The sequence below is a fragment of the Ranitomeya imitator genome, chromosome 4, assembly GCF_032444005.1.
Source record: "Ranitomeya imitator isolate aRanImi1 chromosome 4, aRanImi1.pri, whole genome shotgun sequence".
In the NCBI taxonomy this organism is placed as follows: domain Eukaryota; kingdom Metazoa; phylum Chordata; class Amphibia; order Anura; family Dendrobatidae; genus Ranitomeya; species Ranitomeya imitator.
Window position 1 is genome coordinate 549,243,685 of NC_091285.1, and position 14,534 is coordinate 549,258,218.

General features: G+C 46.5%; 1 protein-coding gene across 7 annotated transcripts in view; it reads right to left on the bottom strand.

The window, feature by feature from the left end:
* Nucleotides 1–245: 245 nt before the first annotated feature.
* Nucleotides 246–14,534, bottom strand: part of AKAP13 (A-kinase anchoring protein 13) — a 303,165-nt gene continuing 288,876 nt past the window's right edge. For 5 of the 7 annotated variants that reach the window (XM_069766257.1, XM_069766253.1, XM_069766255.1 and 2 more), the window contains 8 exons: nt 11,287–11,472; nt 10,367–10,531; nt 9,268–9,341; nt 6,668–6,706; nt 6,504–6,554; nt 6,243–6,413; nt 1,041–1,341; nt 246–430 (listed from right to left, as the gene is read on the bottom strand). In XM_069766257.1, coding sequence (XP_069622358.1) covers nt 381–430; nt 1,041–1,341; nt 6,243–6,413; nt 6,504–6,554; nt 6,668–6,706; nt 9,268–9,341; nt 10,367–10,531; nt 11,287–11,472 — 1,037 coding nt within the window. In that variant the 3' untranslated portion in view covers nt 246–380. The remainder of the gene's footprint in view (nt 431–1,040; nt 1,342–6,242; nt 6,414–6,503; nt 6,555–6,667; nt 6,707–9,267; nt 9,342–10,366; nt 10,532–11,286; nt 11,473–14,534) is intronic. The other 2 variants (XM_069766256.1, XM_069766252.1) reach the window with 1 other exon arrangement.

Here is a 14,534-nt window from a genome sequence, read left to right on the forward strand (position 1 = left end):
AGGAAGCATGGAGGCTAAATAGATGGGCACCAGAGAAAACTAGGAGGGCCGATACCCCCTCAGTCATGGCCACGGGTGGGGGAGGACAATTCATGAGGTGATACTAGTGAAGAAACAGAATGAAAAATGGATAATGAAGGCCGCAGGCATCATCATACACCTGTAACTTGCACGGGTCTTCTGAGGACCTTTCTTGGATTTGCTCCTATAGTTCCAAATAGAAAAGGCTCCAGAAAAATGGCAGCCTGTTCAACGAGTGGTATAGTAAGAAAAAGAGGCAGGAGACTGGCCACCATTTAGGAGAGATGTGGACAATGTCCCCGGCATGGAGATAGAATGCACAGTCATCCGCATGCACACATGTCCTCCATTGGATATCATCAGCAGAAGATCTCCTCCTCCTGAGACACTCCCTCAACGTGAACAGAATCTGGAAAAAAAAAGATGGATATGTAAGCAACTGGTTCATATAGCAAGATCTTTTATATTCTGTTTATAGTCATTTTTCAGAGAAAAAAATAAACTCTTAAATACATTCTCATGCTTTCCTTAAAGTTACACAAAGAATAGCCAAGCCTAAGGCTACTTTCACACTTGCGTGTTTTGCAATCCGTCGTTTGGGGAAAAAAACGGATACAGCAAATGTGCCCTGCAGGATGCGTTTTTTGCCTATAGATTTGTATTAGCGATGGATCGCCACACGTTTCGGCGGACCGTCGTCACAAAACGTTCAATGTAACGGTTTATTGTCCGTCGCGTCCGCCATTTTCGACCGTGCATGCGCGGCCAAAACTCCGCCCTCTCCTCCCCGGATGGCAGAATGGGCAGCCGATGTGTCGAAAAACTGCATCCGCTGCCCACATCATGCAAAACTTTCAAAACGTCCGTCGGCCCGACGCTTACCGACGGACCCGTACCGAAGGAAGTGTGTAAAGATCCCTAAGGGGGAAACCGCAGGTGGTCGGGCAGGGAGTAAGCCATCGCCGTCTGTAGAGGTCACGTGCAGGGAGTACTTATTATAACATTATGTGCTCACTCACCAGGACAATGGTTTCCTTTTGATTTCTTCTTTTTCTCCTTTTTTTCCTTTGTTTTTGACAAGTTAAAAAGACGATTGGTGGTCGGACCCTCCACTGGTTTGTTAGTTTGGCTGCCGAGCAAACTGAAGTGGCCTTTTCCTTTTTGCTTACTCTCTGTCCGTGACAATGTGTCCTTCTTGGGTACAGCAGAGGATTTAGAGTCCAAAGCTTCGGATTTTGGTGCGCTTGAATATCTTTTTAAAGATTCCGTGCCATCAGGCTGTGAGGAGCCCCGGGTGGGTTTTTCTTGTTGAAGAGTAACCTAAACAAAATGGAAAACGAGGATATTTCCAGAATAAGCCCATGTTCATACGTTCAGTATCTGGTCAGTATTTTACCTCAGTATATGTAAGCTAAAACCAGGAGAGTGATAAACACAGAAGTGGGGACGTGTCTCTATTATACTTTTCCTCTGATTGTTCCACTCCCGATTTTAGCTTACAAATACTGAGGTAAAATACTGACCGTTGACACCTAACAGTGAACACCACCCGACAGTCATGGAACAGTTTTCATAAATTAGTGGCCATATATTCACAATCTCACAATGGGATTTTGTACAATTTGATAGGTCATGCTCATTCCTAGCCAGTAATCCCCCGAACCATGTGAAATACGCAAATCCTAAACTCGACAATCATTTTCTTTGTAGTTCTTCTGCACATTATCTTATTAATATGGGTCAAATACGAGACACTGCAGATGGAATATCAGCTGACCATTACTCTATGGCTATGTGCACACGTTGCGGATTAGGTTTAGGAATTTCAGGAGCGGATTCTGCATCTCTTGGCAGAAAACGCAGGTGCGGATTTGTCGTGTTTTTTTGTGTTGATTTTGTGCGTTTCTTGTGCGGATTTGCTGTGGATTTTTTTGGGATTTACTGCGTTTTTTTACCCCTGCGGATTTCTATAATGGAATGGGTACAAAAACGCTGCAGATCCGCAAAAAAGAAGTGACATGCTCCTTCTTTTAACCCCATCCCGACCTTTGATGCACCGTATGCGTCATGAAAACCTGTGCCAATCCGACCTGTGACGCAGCATACGCGTAATGGTCGGATCGCGCTCCTGCAGGCCGGGTTAAAGGGTTAACTGTAATTTCACCCAACCTGCAGGGACAGGGGGAGTTGTACTTGAGCCCAGGGGGGGTGGCTTTGCCCCCCCGTGGCTACGATCGCTCTGATTGACTGTTGAAAGTGACGTTTCACTTTCAATCAGAGCGATAGTAATATTTCACCAATGAAAATTGGTGAAATATTACAATCCAGCCATGGCCGATGCTGCAATAGCATCAGCCATGGCTGGAGACCACGATCTCCTCCCCTCCGTCCGGTCATAAACTGTCCTCCGCTCCCCTCCGTCCTCCTGTCCGCGTCCCCGCTGTCCGATCCACCCCCATCATACTTACCGACCTCATGTATCCCTCCCGGTGTCCATCCGTCTGTTCCATGGGCGCCGCCATCTTGCAAAATGGCGGGCGCATGCGCAGTGCGCCTGCCGAATCAATCTGCCGGCCGGCAGATTTGTTACAAGTACGCCCGCCGAATCTGCCGGCCGGCAGATTCGTTGCAAGTACATTGTGATCGCTGTGATAGAGCCTATCACAGCAATCAAAATAAAAAAAATTATAAATCAACCCCCCCCTTTATCACCCCCATAGGTAGGGACAAAAATAAAATGAAGAAAATATTTTTTTTTCCCCACTAGGGCTAGGGTTAGGGCTAGGGTTAGGGCTAGAATTAGGGTTAGAACTAGGGTTAGAATTAGGCTATGTGCACATGGTGCGGATCTGGCTGCGGATTCGTAGCAGTTTTCCATCAGGTTTATAGTACCACATAAACCTATGGAAAACCAAATCCGCTGTGCCCATGGTGCGGAAAATACCGCGCCGAAACGTGGTGTTGTATTTTCCGCAGCATGTCAATTCTTTGTGCGGATTCCGCAGCGTTTTACACCTGTTCCTCAATAGGAATCCGCAAGTGAAATCCGCACAAAGAACACTGGAAATCCACGGTAAATCCGCAGGTAAAACGCAGTGTCTTTTACCTGCGGATTTTTCAAAAAAGGTGCGGAAAAATCTCACACGAATCCGTAATGTGGGCACATAGCCTTAGGGTTTGAATTAGGGCTAGGGTTGGAAATAGGGTTAAGATTAGACTGTGGTTAGGGTTATGGTTAGGGGTGTGTTGGGGTTAGGATTAGGGTTGGGATTAGGGTTACGATTAGGGTTAGGATTAGAGTTAGGGGTGTGTTGGGGTTAGGGTTGTTAAAGGGAACCTGTCACCTGAATTTGGCGGGACTGGTTTTGGGTCATATGGGCGGAGTTTTCGGGTGTTTGATTCACCCTTTCCTTAGCCGCTGGCTGCAATATTGGATTGAAGTTCATTCTCTGTCCTCCATAGTACACGCCTGCGCAAGGCAAGATTGCTTTGTGCAGGTGTGTACTATGGAGGACAGAGAATGAACTTCAATCCAATATTGCAGCCAGCATGCAGCCAGCGGGTAAGGAAAGGGTGAATCAAACACCCGAAAACTCCGCCCATATGACCCAAAACCAGTCCCGCCAAATTCAGGTGACAGAGTCCCTTTAGGGGTTATGGCTAGAGTGGGGGTTAGGGGTGTGTTGGGGTTAGTGCTGGAGTTAGAATTGAGGGGTTTCCACTGTTTAGGCACATCAGGGGTCTCCAAACGCAACATGGCGCCACCATTGATTCCAGCCAATCTTGCATTCAAAAAGTCAAATGATGCTCCCTCCCTTCCGAGCCCTGACGTGCGCCCAAACAGTGGTTTACCCCCAAATATGGGGTACCAGCATACTCAGGACAAACTGGGCAACAATTATTGGGGTCCAATTTCTCCTGTTACCCTTGTGAAACAAAAACTAAAACATCATTTTTGAGGAAAGAAAAATGATTTTTTATTTTCACGGCTCTGCATTGTAAACTTCTGTGAAGCATTTGGGGGTTCAAAGTGCTCACCACATAGCTAGATAAGTTCCTTGGGGGGGTCTAGTTTCCACAATGGGGTCACTTGTGGGAGGTTTCTACTGTTTAGGCACATCAGGGGCTCTGCAAACGCAACGTGACGCCGGCAGACCATTCAATCAAAGTCTGCATTTCAAAAGTCACTACTTCCCTTCCGAGCCCCGACGTGTGCTCAAACAGTGGTTCCCTCCCACATATGGGGTATCAGCGTACTCAGGACAAACTGGCCAACAACTTTTGGGGTCCAATTTCTCCTGTTACTCTTGTGAAAATAAAAAATTGGGGGCTAAAAAATAATTTTTGAGGAAAGAAAAATGATTTTTTATTTTCACGGCTCTGAGTTATAAACTTCTTTGAAGCACTTGAGGGTTTGAAGTGGTCACCGCACATCTAGATTAGTTCCATGGGAGGTCTAGTTTCCAAAATGGGGTCACTTGTGGGGGAGCTCCAATGTTTAGGCACACAGGGGCTCTCCAAACGCGACATGGTGTCCGCTAACGATTGGAGCTAATTTTTCATTCAAAACTCAAATGGCGCTCCTTCCCTTCCGAGCCCTGCCGTGTGCACAAACAGTGGTTTGTGACCACATATGAGGTATCGGTGTACTCAGGACAAATTGTACAATAACTTTTGGGGTCCAGTTTCCCTTTTTACCTTTGGGAAAATAAAAAAATTGTTGCTAAAACATCATTTTTGTGACTAAAGTTAAATGTTCATTTTTTTCCTTCCATGTTGCTTCTGCTGCTGTGAAGCACCTGAAGGGTTAATAAACTTCTTGAATGTGTATTTGAGCACCTTGAGGGGTGCAGTTTTTAGAATGGTGTCACTTTTGGGTATTTTCAGCCATATAGACCCCTCAAACTGACTTCAAATGTGAGGTGGTCCCTAAAAAAAATGGTTTTGTAAATTTCGTTGTAAAAATGAGGAATCGCTGGTCAAATTTTAACCCTTATAACTTCCTAGCAAAAAAATGTTGTTTCCAAAATTGTGCTGATGTAAAGTAGACATGTGGGTAATGTTATTTGTTAACTATTTTGTGTCACATAACTCCCTCGTTTAACAGAATAAAAATTCAAAATTTGAAAATTGCAAAATTTTCAAAATTTTAGCCAAATTTCCATTGTTTTTCACAAATAAACGCAAAAATTATCTACCTAAATTTACCACTATCACGACGCCCAATATGTCACGAAAAAACAGTCTCAGAACCGCGAGGATCCGTTGAAGCGTTCCTGAGTTATCACCTCATAAAGGTACACTGGTCAGAATTGCAAAAAACAGCCAGGTCATTAAGGTCAAAATAGGGTCATGAAGGGGTTAATCCGCAGCGTTTCCACATGGAATTTTCCGCACCATTAACAGAGCGTTTTTTTTTCCATTGATTTATATTGTACTGTAAATCACTTGAGGATCTGCAGTGTTTCTGCACCGCAAAAAATGCTGCGGACCCGCAGGAAATCGCAACGTGTGCACATACCCTACCACTATTTGGTGAGGATTTTGCACTTCATAAATGTTCCTTGTAGACCCACACAAGGCTCCTTGAACTAATTTTAGATCGCTGTGGGCAAGGAGAATGTGGCTCCCGATAATTAGGGCTGGCATTTCATAGGTCAGTTTTAATGAGGGGTTTGCAGGAATAAGATGCGCCAAATTCATTAGGAGGCGCACATCGCTTAATGAATTTGGTTTACCTAGCTAACTCTACACTATCCATCTTAAGACATTGCTGAACAGAACTCCTCATGCCCGTTCTGCCAGGTGCCGCCTTGGCTTCTAATAGTTTCCACAAAACATTTAAATAAAAACAACACTGTGCTGCTCAGTCCTGTGTGATCGGCTGAAGCCTCTACAACTACATCCAACTGGGAGAACAGTGTTTATTCTGGTTGGACAATAATGTGAAGTTGCAGCTGATCAATGACTACTGATTGACTGCAGCGGTCAAGTAACATTATTAACATCAGAAGACAGGAAGAGGCTGCAGCTCAAAATAACTTGGGAGACAAAATTACTTTTTTTTTTAAATGCATCCTGGGGCCATTCATGGACTACCCCCTTAGGAAGATGCAGACTTGGCAATGGATGCATCGCTCCTTTCCACTTATCCTAATCCCTGCTGCCAGCGTTGCACCTCCCGAATAATCACTCCCAACATTTCATGCCCTGGACTACACTACCTGGTGGTCGGTTTGCGGCTTATCCAGATTGACCATGCCCTGCAGCAGCTGCTCCACCGATTCTTGCTCTGCCAAGGACTTTGGTTTTGAGGAGGTCCGGGAGAGGGGCTTCTCACATAGCCTCAGCTTCTGGTGCTCGATAAAGGTGTCTTGCTGCAGCACCACAGCCTATAGTGAACGGCAGAGAGCACACACTTCATACAAGGTGAAAAATACTGAAGAAATAAAGTGAAAACTTTCAGTGGAGACACAAATTACCTGCAAGTTGCTGAGAAGTTTGTGAAGATTGGTGACTGTTTGGAGAACGTGCTGCCAAGATCAAAAAGGAAGAATGTCAAATCATTAGTGACATGAAATCCGCAATGTACACTGGTACAATGGAGATGTATCCATGTAGGACAGGAATATGGCCAGAAGCTTACCTCCCCATTTCTCTTAAGCATGACACTGGGAGTCACTCCCTACAGGACACAGAAAACGGTACATTAGGAACGGCTTTATATTTGATGGCCACCAGCTTCATTTATACCAATGCTAATCATAGAAGAACAACAAAAGGAACCGAATTCATGCCCAAATTTGTTACATTGAATATTAATATTTATTAAAGTACACCATAAGGTGGAGGGGAATACCAAAAGGGAGGGGCACTATACCAGGAGATGGAAACGTATTCTTACAGTATACTGTGGTGACTCAAGATGATAAATAGATCAAAGATATAAATAAATACATGACACCAATAGTAAAATACAATAAATATCCACAGGAATGATGCAGCAAGCATGTGTATAAGGGTACACCATAGGAATAAGGTGCAAGTGCAGAGTTACTGGAGGCTAGGACAGCAAAAACTAGTGAATACTCAGAGGATAAAGTGTGTACAATTGTTTGCTGCCTTCGTCAGGCTGACACCGAAACGCGCGTCGGGGTTGGGCGCATCCAGGAGACGGTCTTCATATCACCCACAGGTAATTTTCATGTGGCCACAATTATATCATGACTAGTTAGCAGCAAACAATTGTACGCACTTTATCCTCTGAGTATTCACTAGTTTTTGCTGTCCTAGCCTCCAGTAACTCTGCACTTGCGCCTTATTCCTAAGGTGTACACTTATGCACATGCTTGCTGCATCATTCCTGTGGATATTTATTGTATTTTACTATTGGTGTCATGTATGTATTTATTTATATCTTTGATCTATTTATCATCATGAGTCACCACAGTATACTGTAAGAATACGTTTCCGTCTCCTGGTGTAGTGCCCCCCTCCTTTTTGGTATTTTCCCCCCTGCCTTGTGTACTTTATCTTTAATAAATATTGTTATTCACTATAACAAATTTGGGCATGAATTTGGTTCCTTTTGTTTTTCTTCTTTGCTTATAATTGCCGAGTTGTCCGTCATTCAGTCCATGTTGGTATACACAGTAGTTATGATTGAGAAACTTTGTCTCTTTTTATATATCTCTTGGATTGATTCATTCATTCTGTATGTATACCTTGCCTTGAGATTTGTGTTCAATGCTAATCATGTAATGAATGCTGAATAGTGATGAGTGAACGTGCTCGGGTAAGGGGTTATCCTCGCATGCTCGGGTGCTAACCTAGTGTCCGCGGCATGCTTGAAAGATATGTTTGAGTCCCCGCAGCTGCATGTCTCTTGGCTCTTAGACAGCCGCATCACATGCAGGGATCGTCAGTCTGTTAGGCAACCCCAGCAGGTACTGCAGCTGTGTAAGAGCCATGAGCCAAGCAGCCATGGGGACGCAAACACTTTTTTTGAGCACGCCGAAGACACTCTGTTAGCACCCGAGCATTATCAGGTAACGCCTTATCCGAGCATGTTTGCTCATCACTAGTGCCGACTAATTCCCATTTCTCCTATTTGGAGGAAGAAAATGAGAATTAAGCAAAACTAACATTCCCAATCACATGTTCACACATTTCATCACTTTATCTGCTAATCAAAGATTTTGTAGAACGTCCAGCAGCTGCTGTCCAGCTCGATTCTGGAAAACTGGCCGATATCTCAGATGGGCAACTGATGTCCCTGAAAAAAACGCAATATGACCCCAGGCACGCGCCAGAGCCATACATAGCAGCTGTACTGAGGCACCCAAAAAGCCCTTGGCATCATTTCCAATCGGTCTCAGCAGCATCTCTAGCTATCAGGTAAGGTCAATGTCTCTCCCAGTAATGTAATGAACCCAGATTACAAAACCTAGGCCCCGATTCATCAAAGCTTTTACACCATGAAACTGGCATAAAATTTTTTGGCATGACTTGGGAGTTACATAAAAAGTTGGGACTTATCTTTTTCACACCAGTTTTTCCCAGCTCCACCAAAATAACGGAGACTGGGGCGTGACAAAGATGAGACGCAACAGCTTGTCTAATTCATGGCATGGTGTGGCGTTACTTAAGCCAGAAATCTTATTTCAGTCCATTAGTGGAGTAAGATTTGTGATAACACAGAGGCAAATGTGCATCTGACTCCAACATGTCATCTCATCAAGAATAATGTCTTGATAAATCAGGGCCCTAAACGTTTTAAGAAAAGTCATAATATCCCGATGCACTATGTGGAGAGGGCTCTTGTGGCCATGGCCGGGTGCATACGCCTGACCGTGCCCACACTCTGGATGGACGCCTAGACATCCTTCTCGGATAGACCGCCATTGTGGAGAAAAGTACTCTGCACAGGATGTTTTTCTCATGGAGGCCTCCTACACAGGTACGAGCAGTCTTCTGTGCTTTCCCCTACACGCAAGTAGCATGCAGATGTCTGCCAGCCAGATGGAGGCCAAAAGGACACACTTCTGAATTGGGGGCTATGGCAACATTAATGTGTGCACGTAGCCGAGCTGTGTCACGTCTTCGGAGATTATTTGGATCTGTTGTAGAGACATGATCTCTATAATTAACAGATTTCGGCAATTAGCATTCCTTACATTACAAGCATAATACAATTTAAAAGAAAAAGTTGCATGGGCTAAATATTAATATACGAGCCGCCTGTACCTTTTTTAGAACACTGTCTGATTCTGTCCTCCGTAAATCCTGAGCATCTTCTCCTCCCTCGTCTTTCTCTCCACCTTCAAGTGAAAAATGTAACATCAAGATTCTCTAGTGTACATAAAGGTACAACTTCTCAAAGTACACCAAAAGCTTTACCATAACACAACGGGGATGGATGAAACAGTAATTCCTACAAGAGGAATGTTTATCTTAACGGGAATATGTCAGCAGGTTTGTACTATGTAACCTGAAAACAGCATGATGTAGGGGTTAAAACACAGAATTCAATTAGGTGTCACTTATCAGGCTGTTTGCTGTTTACTTATAATGAAGGTTTTACCACTGGAACATTATCAATGCCAGATCTGATGTGCATATGACTGCTTGTATGGATCCACCCACTCCTTTTATAATCAGCTCACTGTCAAAAGACAGGGGCCAGACCGAGCCTCATGTGGGCGGGGCCAGACCGAGCCTCGTGTGGGCGGGGCCAGACCGAGCCTCGTGTGGGCGGGGCCAGACCGAGCCTCGTGTGGGCGGGGCCAGACCGAGCCTCGTGTGGGCGGGGCCAGACCGAGCCTCGTGTGGGCGGGGCCAGACCGAGCCTCGTGTGGGCGGGGCCAGACCGAGCCTCGTGTGGGCGGGGCCAGACCGAGCCTCGTGTGGGCGGGGCCAGACCGAGCCTCGTGTGGGCGGGGCCAGACCGAGCCTCGTGTGGGCGGGGCCAGACCGAGCCTCGTGTGGGCGGGGCCAGACCGAGCCTCGTGTGGGCGGGGCCAGACCGAGCCTCGTGTGGGCGGGGCCAGACCGAGCCTCGTGTGGGCGGGGCCAGACCGAGCCTCGTGTGATATACCAATGGATTCAGTGTCTCTTTTCCTACATCATGCTGCTCTCAGATGGGGTAGCAAAAATCTGGTGACAGATTCCCTTTAAAATGTTAATCCCATCTTAGCCTTTTCTGGGAATAACTCTATCCAGGCTCCAGAAGTTATTGAAAGCTCTTTATCAATATCCCCCCTCCAATAGCCAGTGTTTGGATGGAGTTATTCCCTAGGAAGCGGAGATGGTAATAACCCTTTAATACACAGTGCAATGTACTTACTTTTACAGGCATTAAGTTGGTGGCTGTCAAATCCTCCAAATGTTTCTGCTCTTCGTGGAAGAGAGACGCAGCCGACCCCGGCCTCCAGGTCTGCCGGGCTGGGAGCCTGCTGCTGCACTATGCTGCTCCACAGATTCTGGTTTAACAGCACTTGAAGTGTTTCTACTGTAAATAAAAAACAGTAATAAATGTGAATTGTTGTCCATAATAGTTTTCTTTTTAGTATGAATAATATCTAGTCTTATAATTTCAGTAAGGGGGAAACTATGGCATCACTACAAGACTCTCAAGGAACAAGCATCCCCTTTTAACATCTGTGGCCCCAGCGCCTGACCCCAAAGCAGAGCTCAACGTTGTGGATAAGAGAACGACTTTCAAGCAAGCAAATATAGCCCAACTGTAAGGGTACCGTCACACAGTGGCATTTTGATCGCTACGACGGCACGATCCGTGACGCTCCAGCATCGTAACAATATCGCTCCAGCGTCGTAGACTGCTTTCACACTTTGCAATGTACGACGCTGGAGCGATAATTTCACAACGTATTTGCGATGTAGAAGCCGTTGGTTACTATGCGCACATCGTATACAATATCGTGCACACTTTTGTTACACTATGCGATCATGCCGCCACAGCGGGACACTAGACGACGAAAGAAAGTTTCAAACGATCTGCTACGACGTACGATTCTCAGCGGGGTCCCTGATCGCAGGAGCGTGTCAGACACAGCGAGATCGTAACTATATCGCTCGAACGTCACGAATCGTGCCGTCGTAGCGATCAAAATTGCACTGTGTGACGGTACCCTTATACATGTACAGATAAGAAATGCTTCTACTGTATAACAAGTGGGCAATTTAGTTTTTTCTTTTATAATACATACATAAATGTTACGAAAATAGTAAATTATAAACCCATACCCTCTTTTATTGCACTTTTTATTAAAGACTCTCCTCGCGGAGCCTCCTCTGTGTTAGCGCGGAAAAGAATTCTTCCTGACACGCAACAATTCTTTTCATGGCTACTGCAATCCACTAAAGATTGAAATATCTTCTCTTTTTCTTCAAGTAGACCAATAATCTGATCATCTTTTTGCTGAAGTTGTTCTGTCATTGGAGGAAAAAGAAAAGTCAAATCAGTACTTGTGGCTTAGAGCAACCTGCGGCGACACGTCCTGGAGCTACACTCCACCATTAGTCACGTACTGCTGACCTCTGCTGGACACCAGGAAAATAATCTCTCCTTCCCCAGAAAATGGAAATGATTTGCTGTACGCACCAAAATACTCTTTTGAATAACCATACAGAACAATCTACTGAAATAGGAATTTTTTTGAAGAGTTGTACTTTACCATATTTACACCAACTCCAGAGTTGCTCCCAAGTATGTACCCCCCCCCCCCACCCCCACCGGAAGGTTAAATGTGACAGTAGCCTGGGCAGTATTGCTGATGAGGCATGTATCCCCCCACCGGAAGGTTAAATGTGACGGTAGCCTGATCAGTATTGCTGATGGGGCATGTATCCCCCCACCGGAAGGTTAAATGTGACAGTAACCTGGGCAGTATTGCTGATGGGGCATGTATCCCCCTACCGGAAGGTTAAATGTGACAGTAACCTGGGCAGTATTGCTGATGGGGCATGTATCCCCCCACCGGAAGGTTAAATGTGACAGTAGACTGGGCAGTATTGCTGATGGGGCATGTATCCACCCACCGGAAGGTTAAATGTGACAGTAGACTGGGCAGTATTGCTGATGAGGCATGTATCCCCCCACCGGAAGGTTAAATGTGACGGTAGCCTGGGCAGTATTGCTGATGGGGCATGTATCCCCCCACCGGAAGGTTAAATGTGACGGTAGCCTGGGCAGTATTGCTGATGGGGCATGTATCCCCCCACCGGAAGGTTAAATGTGGCGGTAGCCCGGGCAATATTGCTGATGAGGCATGTATCCCCCCACCGGAAGGTTAAATGTGACGGTAGCCTGATCAGTATTGCTGATGGGGCATGTATCCCCCCACCGGAAGGTTAAATGTGACAGTAACCTGGGCAGTATTGCTGATGGGGCATGTATCCCCCTACCGGAAGGTTAAATGTGACAGTAACCTGGGCAGTATTGCTGATGGGGCATGTATCCACCCACCGGAAGGTTAAATGTGACAGTAGACTGGGCAGTATTGCTGATGGGGCATGTATCCCCCCACCGGAAGGTTAAATGTGACGGTAGCCTGGGCAGTATTGCTGATGGGGCATGTATCCCCCCACCGGAAGGTTAAATGTGACGGTAGCCTGGGCAGTATTGCTGATGGGGCATGTATCCACCCACCGGAAGGTTAAATGTGACAGTAGACTGGGCAGTATTGCTGATGGGGCATGTATCCCCCCACCGGAAGGTTAAATGTGACGGTAGCCTGGGCAGTATTGCTGATGGGGCATGTATCCCCCCACCGGAAGGTTAAATGTGGCGGTAGCCCGGGCAATATTGCTGATGAGGCATGTATCCCCCCACCGGAAGGTTAAATGTGGCGGTAGCCCGGGCAATATTGCTGATGAGGCATGTATCCCCCCACCGGAAGGTTAAATGTGGCGGTAGCCCGGGCAATATTGCTGATGAGGCATGTATCCCCCCACCGGAAGGTTAAATGTGACAGTAACCTGGGCAGTATTGCTGATGGGGCATGTATCCCCCCACCGGAAGGTTAAATGTGACAGTAACCTGGGCAGTATTGCTGATGGGGCATGTATCCACCCACCGGAAGGTTAAATGTGACAGTAGACTGGGCAGTATTGCTGATGAGGCATGTATCCCCCCACCGGAAGGTTAAATGTGACGGTAGCCTGGGCAATATTGCTGATGAGGCATGTATCCCCCCACCGGAAGGTTAAATGTGGCGGTAGCCCGGGCAATATTGCTGATGAGGCATGTATCCCCCCACCGGAAGGTTAAATGTGGCGGTAGCCCGGGCAATATTGCTGATGAGGCATGTATCCCCCCACCGGAAGGTTAAATGTGACAGTAACCTGGGCAGTATTGCTGATGGGGCATGTATCCACCCACCGGAAGGTTAAATGTGACAGTAGACTGGGCAGTATTGCTGATGAGGCATGTATCCCCCCACCGGAAGGTTAAATGTGACGGTAGCCTGGGCAGTATTGCTGATGAGGCATGTATCCCCCCACCGGAAGGTTAAATGTGGCGGTAGCCCGGGCAATATTGCTGATGAGGCATGTATCCCCCCACCGGAAGGTTAAATGTGGCGGTAGCCCGGGCAATATTGCTGATGAGGCATGTATCCCCCCACCGGAAGGTTAAATGTGGCGGTAGCCCGAGCAATATTGCTGATGAGGCATGTATCTCCCCCCCCAACCCCCCCCCATCCACCCACCGGAAGGTTAAATGTGACAGTAGCCTGGGCAGTATTGCGTATGACGCATGCATCCACCCACCGGAAGGTTAAATGTGGCGGTAGCCCGGGCAATATTGCTGATGAGGCATGTATCTCCCCCCCACCCACCCACCGGAAGGTGAAGGCTATGTGCACACGTTCAGGAATTCATGCAGAAAATTCCTGTGAAAAACCGGACATTTTCTGCATGAAATCCGGAAGAAAACCGCATGCGTTTTTTGCCGCGGTTTTGACGCGTTTTTGCGGCGGTTTTGACGCGTTTTTTCCGGACACTTCCCAATGCATTTTGCAGTGGGAAATCCACAAAAAAAACGCAAAAAGATAGAGCACGTCCGGATTTTGTGCCTGATGCGTTTTTTATGCGGAAAAAAACGCATCATGTGCACAAAACATGCGGAATTCATTCTAAATGATGGGATGCTTCTTGTATGCGTTTTTTTTGCGGTTTTATAGCGTTTTTATCGGGAAAAACCGCGAAAAAACCGGAACGTGTGAACACAGCCTAAATGTGACAGTAGCCTGGGCAGTATTGCGTATGACGCATGCATCCACCCACCGGAAGGTTAAATGTGACAGTAGCCTGGGCAGTATTGCTGATGGGGCATGTATCCCCCCACCGCAAGGTTAAATGTGGCGGTAGCCCGGGCAATATTGCTGATGAGGCATGTATCCCCCCACCGGAAGGTTAAATGTGACAGTAACCTGGGCAGTATTGCTGATGGGGCATGTATCCACCCACCGGAAGGTTAAATGTGACAGTAG